The sequence below is a fragment of the Panthera pardus genome, unplaced genomic scaffold, assembly GCF_024362965.1.
Source record: "Panthera pardus isolate Hobbes unplaced genomic scaffold, ASM2436296v1 HiC_scaffold_6, whole genome shotgun sequence".
Classification (NCBI taxonomy): Eukaryota; Metazoa; Chordata; class Mammalia; order Carnivora; family Felidae; genus Panthera; species Panthera pardus.
Genome location: NW_026526991.1, coordinates 18,165,511 through 18,178,010, shown reverse-complemented (window position 1 = coordinate 18,178,010; position 12,500 = coordinate 18,165,511). Strand labels below are relative to the sequence as shown.

The 12,500-nt window shown below is 50.1% G+C and overlaps 1 protein-coding gene across 2 annotated transcripts in view; it reads right to left on the bottom strand.

Moving 5' to 3' along the window:
- The window catches only part of NT5DC3 (5'-nucleotidase domain containing 3), an 88,228-nt gene that overhangs the window by 22,084 nt on the left and 53,644 nt on the right, over nt 1-12,500 (bottom strand). Inside the window, exons 13-14 of one of the 2 annotated variants that reach the window (XM_019446619.2) lie at nt 10,341-10,405; nt 1,583-5,784 (exon numbers count right to left, since the gene is read on the bottom strand). In XM_019446619.2, coding sequence (XP_019302164.1) covers nt 5,532-5,784; nt 10,341-10,405 — 318 coding nt within the window. In that variant the 3' untranslated portion in view covers nt 1,583-5,531. Of the gene's footprint in view, nt 1-1,582; nt 5,785-10,340; nt 10,406-12,500 lie in introns of those variants that run through there. The other variant, XM_053895984.1, reaches the window with a different exon arrangement.

Below are 12,500 nucleotides of genomic sequence, written 5' to 3'. Positions count from 1 at the left end.
AGAAACAACCCAAACGTCCATCATCTTATGGATAACCAGTGGTATATCCAGTGATGTATCATTCCACCCTAAAAGGAAAATTAGTACTGCCGATGCATGCGAAACCACGGATAAAACCTGAAAATGCCATGCCAAGAAGGCAGACACAAAAGACCACACACCATATGATTCCACTATATGAAATTTCCAGAATAAGCAAACTCATAGATTAGTGATTGCCAGGGACAGGGGGAAGGAAGGAATGGGATTAGTTTTGGGGTGATGGAAATGTTCTGGAACTTCCCAGTGGTGATGCATAGATTTGGGACGGTTGTTCACTGTGCACAGCTCTCCCAAGCAATGCAGGATGTCTGCTACGCCAGGTCCCTGCCCTTAAAGACCAGAGTGGCCCTCCCATCACTGTGACAAGGAAGCACCCCCCCCCCCCAAACAACCCACCACACACTTCCAGATGTTCGCTAGGGGGCAGGACTGGCCAGGTTTGGGAATCACTGCTGTGGACAGAGAAGTGAAAGCCTGGGTTGAGCAGACCTCAGGCTCTCCGGATGCCCTCAGGGCCCAAATAACTTCCGCGTCATCAGAGGTGTTGCAGAGTTAGGTGAGAAATTCTGCTGGCCCCGTGTCTTAAATTTTTTCACAACTCCAGGAAAGGCGCAGCTCACCATCTCTTCTAGGACAACACGCCATGATGAAAGCAATGCCACGTTTCTAGATCGCTCCCCAAAACGAATGAAGCACAGATTGTCCGGTGAGTCCGCCAGTACCACTATCACAGGTGCAAAAAGGCAAGCGATTAAAAGGAAAACCAGCACAGGCACCTGTGTGGCTCAGTCGATTAAGCAGTCGACTTCGGCTCAGGTCATGATCTCATGGTCCGTGAGTTCGAGCCCTGCGTCGGGCTCTGTGCTGACAGCTCGGAGCCTGGAGCCTGCTTTGGATTCTGTGCCTCCCTCTCTCTCTCTGCCCCTCCCCGACTCCCACTCTGTATCTCAAAAATAAACATTAATTTTTTTTAAAAAAGGAAGACCAGCAGGCTACCCATGGGAGGAGTGACTGAGGCGCAGTTCCCGGCACATCTAGAGGTCAAGGAAAATAAGGTGGTTAAATACGTGCGCACATGGACACACAGAGAAACAATTTTTAAGAATAAGCTCTTCAAAATATTTATAAATTTATCCAAAACCCAGTAGCGATGTGACTTCATAGCAGTCACTCCTAATTTTGTATTATTCGGTAATTTCTGTCCGCAAAACATTGCTTCCAAGTTTGAGCCTTCCTGGTAATTTGCAGACAACCACGTGGATGACTGTCTTCTCCTTGCTCTCAAGAGGGAACAGAGACTCCGGGGGGGTTCTCTGCTGCCTGCCTAAGTCTGAAGCTCATGCCAATTTTCTGTCTGTGCCTTAACTGCATTCTTCAAGCTCTGAAAACGAGCGAGTGTGCTTTGCTGGGGTGCTGGGACAAAAGGAGCGAGAAATGACCCACACGTCTTCCTCTCCTCAACAGGGTGTTCTTTTTAGGGCACGTTAAATTTGATACGGCTTTGCCACTAAAGCACACAAAAACATACGACTTAGTGAACTGGACGACATAATTCAAATTTTTATTTGGCACTAAGTTCAATATCCTGTAACAGAAAATCAACATTTAGAATAAATAGCAAATTCACATTCAGAATAAATAGTAAGTCTACCTAGCTCGCATCTGTCGTGCCCGATACCCTACAGGCACAACCTGCCATTCTGCTAAATACCTAGAACACGGTTTCCCCAGCCCGGGTCCAAGCGTGCAGTACACAGTACAGAAGTGCTGTAGCAGGGTGGGTCCCCGGGGAAGCAGACGCCCAGATGGAGTTCACGTGCAGGAAGAGTGTGGGGGGAGTGTTCTTGGGATCGACACCCGGAAACGGAGGAGAAGGAACGAGAAGGGAAGGAATTGGGGCTGGCAGGGCAGGAGCCGGCTGCTCCAGGAAGGGGGCAGGACTTGGTCCGAGGCAGGGCTTTTTCTGGAGGGCAGCTCTCGACGTGGGCCACCAGCTGAGGATGGTAAGCGGCTCACCCGGCGGCCGGAGGGGGGGAGTCCTGCGGTTGGGAAGGGTGTTCTGGGCACCCACGCCCATCGGGTCCGCGAGCACCACCACAGGTCAGCGCAACGAAGGACAGTCGGCGAGCGCCGGGCCCGTCCAGTTCCACCCCGCAACGGTCACGCTGCGTGCCGCAAACGCCGGCCACGGGCGTGCACGTGCCCGGGGAGCCGCTTAGGGGACCACGGCGCGCTCGACTCCAGAGCGTCTCTCCAGCGGCCGCACGCAGCTCTGACCTCGTTCCCCTGCGTGCTCTTAGCGAGGTGAGCTTGCCGGAGCCACCGCCACACGCCACTCGCGCGGGGGGGGGGGGAGGGGGGGGTGCAAACTCCGGCTGGGGAGCCAAGTCTAGCCTGCAGCAGTTTTTGTACATCAGGTGGTGATGGCACACGGCGTGCCCGTCCCTAGAGCAGTGGCCACAGAAAATCGCCGGCAAAGCCGCCAGTGCTTCCTATCTGGCTCTTTACGGGCAAGGCTCGCTGAATGCTGCATCAGAGAAACTTCACTCCCTTTCTTTAATCCGCCAGGGTGTTAAAGGTTAGCTAAACTTGGAGCCAGGCTCCCAAATGCTAATGCAAAAAAAAAAAAAAAAAAAGAAAGGAAAAAAAGAGACAGAAAGAGAAAAAAAAATTGGTACGAAAGGAAATTAGTATTAACAGGGCAAAACACAGGCTCCCCAGTAGTTGAATAGAGCAATCAAGGAACCCTGCCTCCGGCCAAGTTTAGTCTTAGAGCATTCTGGAAAAGAGCCGCCGAGTGGGTCGTTGGCAGCAAATGAGCCTTCAGCAGAGGGAATCAAGTCCAATATTTAGCACACTCTACTGCTTAAAAGGCCTTTGGGAGGAAGAGAGAGGAAAAGCCGTTTAGTTCACCCAAAGCTCAATTAGCTAGGAGGGAAGATTACTTCTCATTTCTCTTCTGCGATAATTAAGAGGGCCAATACATTCACACAACTAGTAATTTGGTCTAAGATGGGACTGAATCAGTAACAGGTGGTTTATGTTACGTCGCATTAATGGTGATGGCAGGAAGTGGAGCTGAAGAGAGAAGAAGAAGAAAAAAGAGGCTATATGAGGAGGAAAGGGGGAGCCCTGAGCCAAACTCCTAAGATACCTGAAAAGCCGAGTTTCATCCATAAACGGCTGCAACGCCAGCCGTGCAGGCCCCCGCCAGGGCGGTCTGCTGTGGGTACCACGAGCCGACCCGGGCTCTGCAGCAGGCACGTGCCGCCCCCGAACCACCAGCCTAACCAAAGCTATTTTTCAATGTGCAGACCAATTTAATTGTGTTCACTTTCCAAACTGATTTTTTTTTTAATGGTAGAAAGGAGACTCGCTTCGCTTGTACCGATATGCTTTCATCAGTGTGCACAACAGAGAACTGGGGAGAACGTGACGCCCAGCGCAGCAGGCCAAGTCCCAGCAGAGTCCCGAGAGGGACAGGTTACGATCCACCCTGACTGAGCACACGCGAGAATGCCCGTGTCTGTCCTTGCCGTGGAAACGGCTGTCCTGACCCAGGCTGCTGGCCCTGGCGTGGGCGCCGTCCACCAAGTGTGTGCTCCATGGGACCTGCTGAGACAGATGCCAGGCTTCTGCTACACACGCCAGATCTCAATCCCGCCATGTCCGATGGCCCAGAGACTGAAATCTTAATTGGTAATATATTGTAAAATTCACTATTCACCCCGAGAAAATGTTCTCCCCTAAGGCGTGCGTCACCTAACCTAGCTATCCGTAAAAGACAGTTTTAAAAATATCTCTACTTCATTCTCGAGGAAACAAACACAATGCAATGGGCACCTAACATCCCCTAACTACCTGATTAGATCAAAACTAAGAAAAGACTTTTTTGCTTCCTCGCTCAGCTTCTCCAAGCAGAAACTCTAAGGCCAACAGCACCAGCTCGTCCACTGAAGACCTTAACACCAAGCAGTTCTGGGCATCCACCTGTGCCCATTAAATGCCCGTCTCCAATACCCTCTGATGCTCAAAACACATAGGAGCTAACACACAGCAGACAAAATGCCTATCCCATTCCCAACAAAAGAATGGAATACTGTGTTTATAACAAAAATTTACAAGTAACAAAGGGGGCCAAATCGGGTCGACTGGGTCTAAAGGGTATTGCAAAGGGCATCGCAAAGGATGTCAGGGAACTCATTTAATTTCTGATGAAGCTAGCATTTCATCAACCCCTGGTTCTGATACATTTGCCACACTGAAACCGCGGACACGGCGAGCGCTCTCCGCAAGCCCCCCTTCCGCGGACCTGCCATGCTGCAGGGTAAAGCACGAGAGTCGCGCGCGCTGGGCACTCGGCCAGCCGGGCTGCGCCTCGGCCGCCTCCGGGCTGCCAGGCCCTTACCCTCTCCCACCCTCAGCACAACCGCCTAAAGAAAGCCACCCACGCTCCCAAAATAGCCACACAAACACGGCAGGGAGGAACCGCGAGGGCTACGCGGTGACACGGCCGCCTCCTCCCCAACTGCTGGTTAACGCGTGTGTTTTGACAAGATTCTCACAACCCAGCAGGGGTCCCGGCGGGGCATTTCATCACAAGGACATTTCTTCGCCTGTGTCACTTTCTGCCCGCCAACGGGCGCAGCAAACCAACGCTGGGGTGGCGTTTTCAGGGGCGACGAACTCCCGCGAGGCCCATCACAAATCCCGCGGGCGCTGGCGGCCGGACGCACGCCGCCTGTTCTGCAGGCCGGGGAGTAAACCAGAAGCTCCGCTCCCCCTCTTCCCCTGCCCTGGGGAAGCAGTGAACCGCCCACGACACGTGGCACCGCGCGGCTTCCCCGGCAGGGGGCGGGCACAGCGAGCGGACACGGAGGCCAAGCGAGGGAGGGTCGGGGACCCGCGCCTCCTCCTGTTTTTTCACAGAAGACGGCCCAGGGAGGCCGAGTCTCCCTTCGAGCGAGGCGCCAGGAGACCGAAGCCCCAGCGCCGCGGGTCCGGGGAGTCGGCCGCGGCTTGGGGACCGTCTACGCCCCGTGCCGCCGTGCGAGGCTACTGTGGAGCCTGCGGCGAGCGGCTTGCGGTCCCCTGCGGCTCCCGGAGCGCTGCCTGTGAACGTTCGGCCCCTCGCCCACGAAGAGGCAAGAAGGGTTTCGGCACTTCCGCCGCTGGAACGGAGACCGGCATCGAGAGGTCTCACCCGGCCCGGAAAAAGGACGCCCGGGCCGGACCTTGGTAAACACGACGGCCAATCACAGTTTCAACACCCGGCCTGCCCTGAAGCCCAACCGGTACGGGAAACGCAGAGGCCGGGCTGCCGGCGTCTGTCCCGACAACTCGGGGAGGGGTCTCCCAAAGGTACCAAATAAATATCAAAAGGTGTATCTGTGTCTTGGCCGAAAGCGACACTCATTTGCACACGAGTCGACCGCACACGTCCAGCCGGCCGGGGGTCGGCTTCCGGCCTCTTCCGCGGGCGGGCCCGCTTACTCGGCCTGGGCCTCCTGCAGGAGTGGGGGTCTGAGGGCCGGGGCCCGGTCCGACCAGGCGGGCAGCTCGTGCTGCAGCGGAGTCCGCCGGGGGTAGAACGTGTGGCTGACGTCGTAGTTCAGGAGGCAGCTCAGAGACGCCATGTAGATGTCAGCAAAGCGGGACAGGCGCCTCAGGAAGTAGGTGGGATTCTGGTCTGTGCGGAACAAGCTTCCGAACTGGGTGTTGAAGAAATTTTTGGTCATTTCTCTGAAGAAGCAAGAAAAGAGCAAAGCCAGACAGAACAATTCAGAAGAGTCTCTTTTTAAGTTACTGAAATCAAAATCCCCCTTTCGAGTTCTACCAGACATTTCAAGCAGAGATAATACCTATCCTTCTCAAGCTTTTCTAAAAAATAGAAAGGGAAGGAAAACTTCCAGACTCATTCTATGAAGCCAGCATTACTTTGATTCCCAAACCAGACAGAGACCCAACAAAAAAACAGAACTATAGGTCAATATCCTTGATGAATATGGATGCAAATATTCTCAACAAGATACTAGCAAATCGAATGCAACAGCATATAAAAAGAATTATTCACCATGATCAAGTGGGATTCATTCCTGGGATGCAGGGCTGGTTCAACATTCACAAATCAATCAACGTGATACATCACATTAATAAAAGAAGAGATAAGAACCATATGATCCTGTCAATCGATGCAGAAAAGGCCTTTGACAAAATTCAGCAACCTTTCTTAATAAAAACCCTCGAGAAACTCGGAATAGAAGGAACATACTTAAAGATCATAAAAGCCATTTATGAAAAGCCCACAGCTAACATCATCCTCAATGGGGAAAAACTGAGAGCTTTCTCCCTGAGATCAGGAACACGACAGGGATGTCCACTCTCACCGCTGTTGTTTAACATAGTGTTGGAAGTTCTAGCATCAGCAATCAGACAACAAAAGGAAATCAAAGGCATCAAAATTGGCAAAGATGAAGTCAAGCTTTCACTTTTTGCAGATGACATGATATTATACATGGAAAATCCAATAGACTCCACCAAAAGTCTGCTAGAACTGATACATGAATTTAGCAAAGTTGCAGGATACAAAATCAATGTCCAGAAATCAGTTGCTTTCTTATACACTAATAATGAAGCAACAGAAAGACAAATAAACTGATCCCATTCACAATTGCACCGAGAAGCATAAAATACCTAGGGATAAATCTAACCAAAGATGTACAAGATCTGTATGCTGAAAATTATAGAAAGCTTATGAAGGAAATTGAAGACAATATAAAGAAATGAAAAAACATTTCGTGCTCATGGATTAGAAGAATAAATATTGTCAAAATGTCAATACTACCCAAAGCTAGCTACACATTCAATGCAATCCCAATCAAAATTGCACCAGCATTCTTCTCAAAACTAGATCTAACAAACAATCCTAAAATTCATATGGAACCACAAAAGGCCCCGAATAGCCAAAGTAATTTTGAAGAAGACCAAAGCAGGAGGCATCACAATCCCAGACTTTAGCCTCTACTACAAAGCTGTAATCATCAAGAAAGCATGGTATTAGCACAAAAACAGACACATAGACCAATGGAATAGAATAGAAACCCCAGAACTAGACCCACAAACGTATGGCCAACTCATCTTTGACAAAGCAGGAAAGAACATCCAATGGAAAAAAGTCTCTTTAACAAATGGTGCTGGCAGAACTGGACAGCAACATGCAGAAGGTTGAAACTAGACCACTTTCTCACACCATTCACAAAAATAAACTCAAAATGGATAAAGGACCTGAATGTGAGACAGGAAACCATCAAAACCCTAGAGGAGAAAGCAGGAGAAGACCTCTCTGACCTCAGCCGTAGCAATCTCTTACTCGACACATCCCCAAAGGCAAGGGAATTAAAAGCAAAAATGAATTACTGGGACCTTATGAAGATAAAAAGCTTCTGCACAGCAAAGGAAACAACCAACAAAACTAAAAGGCAACCAACGGAATGGGAAAAGATATTTGCAAATGACATATCGGACAAAGGGCTAGTATCCAAAATCTATAAAGAGCTCACCAAACTCCACACCCGAAAAACAAATAACCCAGTGAAGAAATGGGCAGAAAACATGAATAGACACTTCTCTAAAGAAGACATCCGGATGGCCAACAGGCACATGAAAAGATGCTCAACGTCGCTCCTCATCAGGGAAATACGAATCAAAACCACACTCAGATATCACCTCACGCCAGTCAGAGTGGCCAAAATGAACAAATCAGGAGACTATAGATGCTGGAGAGGATGTGGAGAAACGGGAACCCTCTTGCACTGTTGGTGGGAATGCAAATTGGTGCAGCCACTCTGGAAAACAGTGTGGAGGTTCCTCAAAAAATTAAAAATAGACCTACCCTATGACCCAGCAATAGCACTGCTAGGAATTTACCCAAGGGATACAGGAGTGCTGAGGCACAGGGGCACTTGTACCCCAGTGTTTATAGCAGCACTCTCAACAATAGCCAAATTATGGAAAGAGCCTAAATGTCCATCAACTGATGAATGGATAAAGAAATTGTGGTTTATATACACAATGGAGTCCTACGTGGCAATGAGAAAGAATGAAATATGGCCCTTTGTAGCAATGTGGATGGAACTGGAGAGTGTGATGCTAAATGAAATAAGCCATACAGAGAAAGACAGATACCATATGTTTTCACTCTTATGTGGATCCTGAGAAACTTAACAGAAACCCATGGGGGAGGGGAAGGAAAAAAAAAAAGGTTAGAGTGGGAGAGAGAGCCAAAGCATAAGAGACTCTTAAAAACAGAACTGAGGGTTGATGGGGGGTGGGAGGGAGAGGAGGGTGGTGATGGGTATTGAGGAGGGCACCTTTTGGGATGAGGACTGGGTGTTGTATGGAAACCAATTTGACAATAAATTTCATATACTGAAAAACAAAAAAAAACAAAAAAAACAAAAATCCCCCTTTTATTTTCATAGGACTCAGTTGAGGGGAAAACCGGCCTAGGGCAGCCCCCGCCCCTCATCAGGAAAACTGTGTCCATCCACTCATCAAAATGACTGTGATCACATTTCCCAGTCAGGCCAGCCAGATAACATGTGGATGACCCTCTAAACATACCCATTATGTTTTCCAAACCAAAACAGAGGAGGAGGAGAGGGGCATGCGGGCAGATGCAGAATGTTCTCATGTCCAAACTTCCCTCCTCTATGGAATGGGATCCAGACCCCCTTTCTATATGGTTACAGTGAGAACTGAGTAAGGTAAGACAACTAAAGCCAGACGAGAAACTCCAAAGTACTTCGATGTCTGAGAAGTTAAGGCTTATGTTGTAGTGACGTAAATAAATCTCCATCATCCGTTACACCGCTCCAAGGGCCTCACCGCTTCCTTACAGCCCAGGTGACAGCATTTTGCAAGGCCGCTCACCCGCCCCAGTCTCTAAGGCCCTGCAGCCATGCATCTGTGTGGAAATCAACACCCCATCGCACACGTGCACACACGTGCACGTACACACACACACACACACACACACACACACACACACACGGGATAGGCGCACGCACCGTCTGCTGGCTGGGACCCCTACACACAGAACAGTCCCCCAAAGTAGATAAATACCACTTGACTGTTAATAGATCAGTTACAAACACAGCAGAAGACATAACTGTGTACACGCTGTGTGACAAAAGCCACTAGCTGGTAGCAGCCACCTGTACAGTACATGGTGATACTGTACTGTATCACAGCAGATGCTGTGACAACCAGAGTAGAAAATTTCACAAACTCCTTTAGGTCTGCAAACAGAACAACATAAATGGTTTTTACACTTTTGGTGAAAACATCTCATTAAGGTGTGAGGTTGCTGGAGACTTAAATCCAAAACCGAATGTGATGGGGAAGCAGCTCCTTCATCTGACAACCTGAGAGTCCTGGTCTGGCCTTTGGGTCGTGGGGCCCGAGGTTCAATCACAGGACAGGCCTCCCCGCCTCCCCTCACCCTCTCAGGCAGCACTTTTAGACCAACATCAGATAAAGAATCAAGGCAGAATGAGCCCCGGGCAGCCAACACCTCCGCCAAGAGGGCGGAGGAAGGACTGAATTCAATATGGCTGTGGCCTCTGCAGCCCCAAGGGAGGATCCTGTCCCCTCTGCACGCTGCCCCCCCAATCAGGCTGGCCCTTGCTCAGAGGCCAGAGCCCAGGCAGTGACCGTTCCTCCCAGTAAACAGTGTCCGCACACACGGCATCCTTCTAAGGTAGGCACGACCGTCCACGGGTCTCTGTCTGACAACTGTTCCCGGAGATGCCCACCCGCCAAACTTCGCAGGCGGCAGGCGGGCCCGCCTCACCAATAAACATTCTGACACTGAGTACTGGCACATTCCCGGTTACAAGTGAGCGCCGGGCTGTAGGAGCCCTCGCCGTGGTTCAGAGCCCGGCCTCTATGCTGTCCCAGGAGCCACGCCGTGCTGCCGGCGTGACCGACCGCGGGGCCACCAGCTGCCCAAATGGACGAGTCAAGCCGGCCGGGAAGAGGGATGGGAAGGAAGAGCTCCTTCAAGCCCGGCCTCCGGAGGCAAGGGCAGGAGGTGGGAGGAAGGTCGCCGCTGCCTCAAGCAAATGTCACATGTCCCTCACGAAGGGTGGACACCGTTAGTTCCAGGACGAAGGGGGCACATTCCTACCCGGCAGCTAAGAAAGGACGGCTGCCTCGGGTCAGCCCTGGGAAAGGTGTGTGGCCCGCGCAGGGTGCAGGCGGGGGGCAGACTCGCATTCGAAGCAGGCCCCTCTTACCTCATCTCCTTTCTTTCCTTTTTCCACTCCTGCAAAACCAGCTGTGACTCAGCATCTCTGTGAACCTGCAGGACGGGACACAAGCTAATTACCGAGGATGCTGTGGCTGCAAAGAAGCTCAGTAGGTTATGAGAGGTTTTTAATGGGCAGCTTCCCTTGAAAGAATTTCACTCCCTGAGGGCAAACACACAGGCGCTTGCGTGAAGTAACACATTTTCAGCTTCGCAGTTGCAGTCCTGCCTTCTTCACCAGAACAAAAGTTTCTAAGCAACATTAGAAACGTGGTTTGACAAATCAAGATGGAACATTATGAGCCTATTAAATAAGGCCCCTATTAAACTGGAGCTACTGAAGTATTATGAAGGCCATAAAATATGTGTGCATGTTATGTGTGTGCCATGTATCCGCTACACATATGTATCACATATATAAACATACTTAATACACACCACCTATTACATATATTACATGTAGGTATAAACATATAAATGGCAGTTAAGTGGAAATCATTTCAGCAGGTCTAACGGCACATCGCTAATTGCAAGCGTGTCAAAGTATGTGCATATATTTGGAAACTAACATGGAAGTTTTTCTTTAATCTGTGCAAGGAAAATAGGGTTATAAATGGTTTTAATGTTTTTCCTGAATATTCTATGATCTTCTAACGCGTTCAAGAGAGGGATGCCTGGGTGGCTCAGTTGGTTAAGCATCCGACTCTTGATTTCAGCTCAGGTCATGTTCTCAAAATTCCTGAGTTCAAGCCCTGCATCAGGCTCTGTGCTGACAGTTCGGAGCCTGCTTGGGATTCCGTCTCCCTCTCTCTCTGCCCCTCCTCCACTAGTACTCTCACTCACTCTCTCTCTCAAAACAAAAAGATAAACTTAAAAAAAACAAAGGGTTCAAGAGAAAATAAATAGTCGTTTTGTAAAAGACAAGAAGGTACAGTACCTCAACCAGACGGAAAACACAGAATTTTCTGGTTGGGCTGAAATGTGAGCAAAAGGCAAAAAAGAAAAGTGACAACTGCCCACAACCTCACAAACGGAATCTCACAAGTCTCTCTCCGAGGCTCTTGGGGCTAAACAGAAACACGCGTGCCAGGGTCAGAAGTGCGCGTGACGGCAGGGGACAGGTGGGGCTCCCTGCGATCCATGGTCACGGGGCAGCCCTGGAACCCGGAGGAAAATACCAAACAAGCAAACCATCTGCTGCTCACGAGGGAGCCAAGACTCTGTTGATCGCATCTGCCCAGCTCAACAGCCTAACAGTCACTGGCTAAGGCGACTCCGCCATTCACACAAAACCCATGTTCACTGAGCCTGTAATGTGGATATTTTCCCCAACACCACTGCCTATACCACCAGGAAGCAGCTACCACTGGATGGCCACTGGCCGGCTGTGCGTTACTGGGGCACCGGAAGACGCGTCCAGCGCTTCTGGGGGTGGTGATACGGGTTCTGTGAACATAGTTTTCACATTTTAATCAAGAAATTACTCACTATAGGGGCACCTGGGTGGCTCAGTCAGTTAAGCGTCTCTTGGTTTTGGCTCAGGTCACGATCTCACAGTTCATGGGTTAGAGACCCATGTCGGGCTCTGTACTAACCGCACAGAGCCTGCTTGGGATTCTCTCTCTCCCTCTCTGTCTGCCCCTCCCCTGCTCGTGCTCTTTCTCTCTCAAAATAAATACATAAACGTGAAAAGAAATTTTTTTAATAATAAAAAACATTACTCACTATAGAATCCAGGCTCTACACGGTACGTGACTAGATCAGAAAAGGTGAAATGTGTGGGGAACCGCAACACATTTTTATACACACGTACACACAAACAAACGCGCACGTACACGTATGTATTCAGCACCTACTATGTGCCCAGCACTGTGCTACATACGTGCTGAAGATACGACAGAGGACAAGACAGAGGCCCCGGTGGGGGTCACGCCTCGGTAAAGTGACAAAACAAAGTGACAGCACAGAAGAGTGAGGAGTCAATCTGAGAGGGAACCCCCACCCCCACCTTTGCCCACACACCCATCTCAGCCCCTAAACTAGCATCTACGTCCTTGCCTACGCAGGAGGGTCCCTTACTCCGCCCCTTCAGGCAGGAGGGGAGAACTCTCTGGTGAGGGGATTACCGAAGTTAACCCACCCACACTCT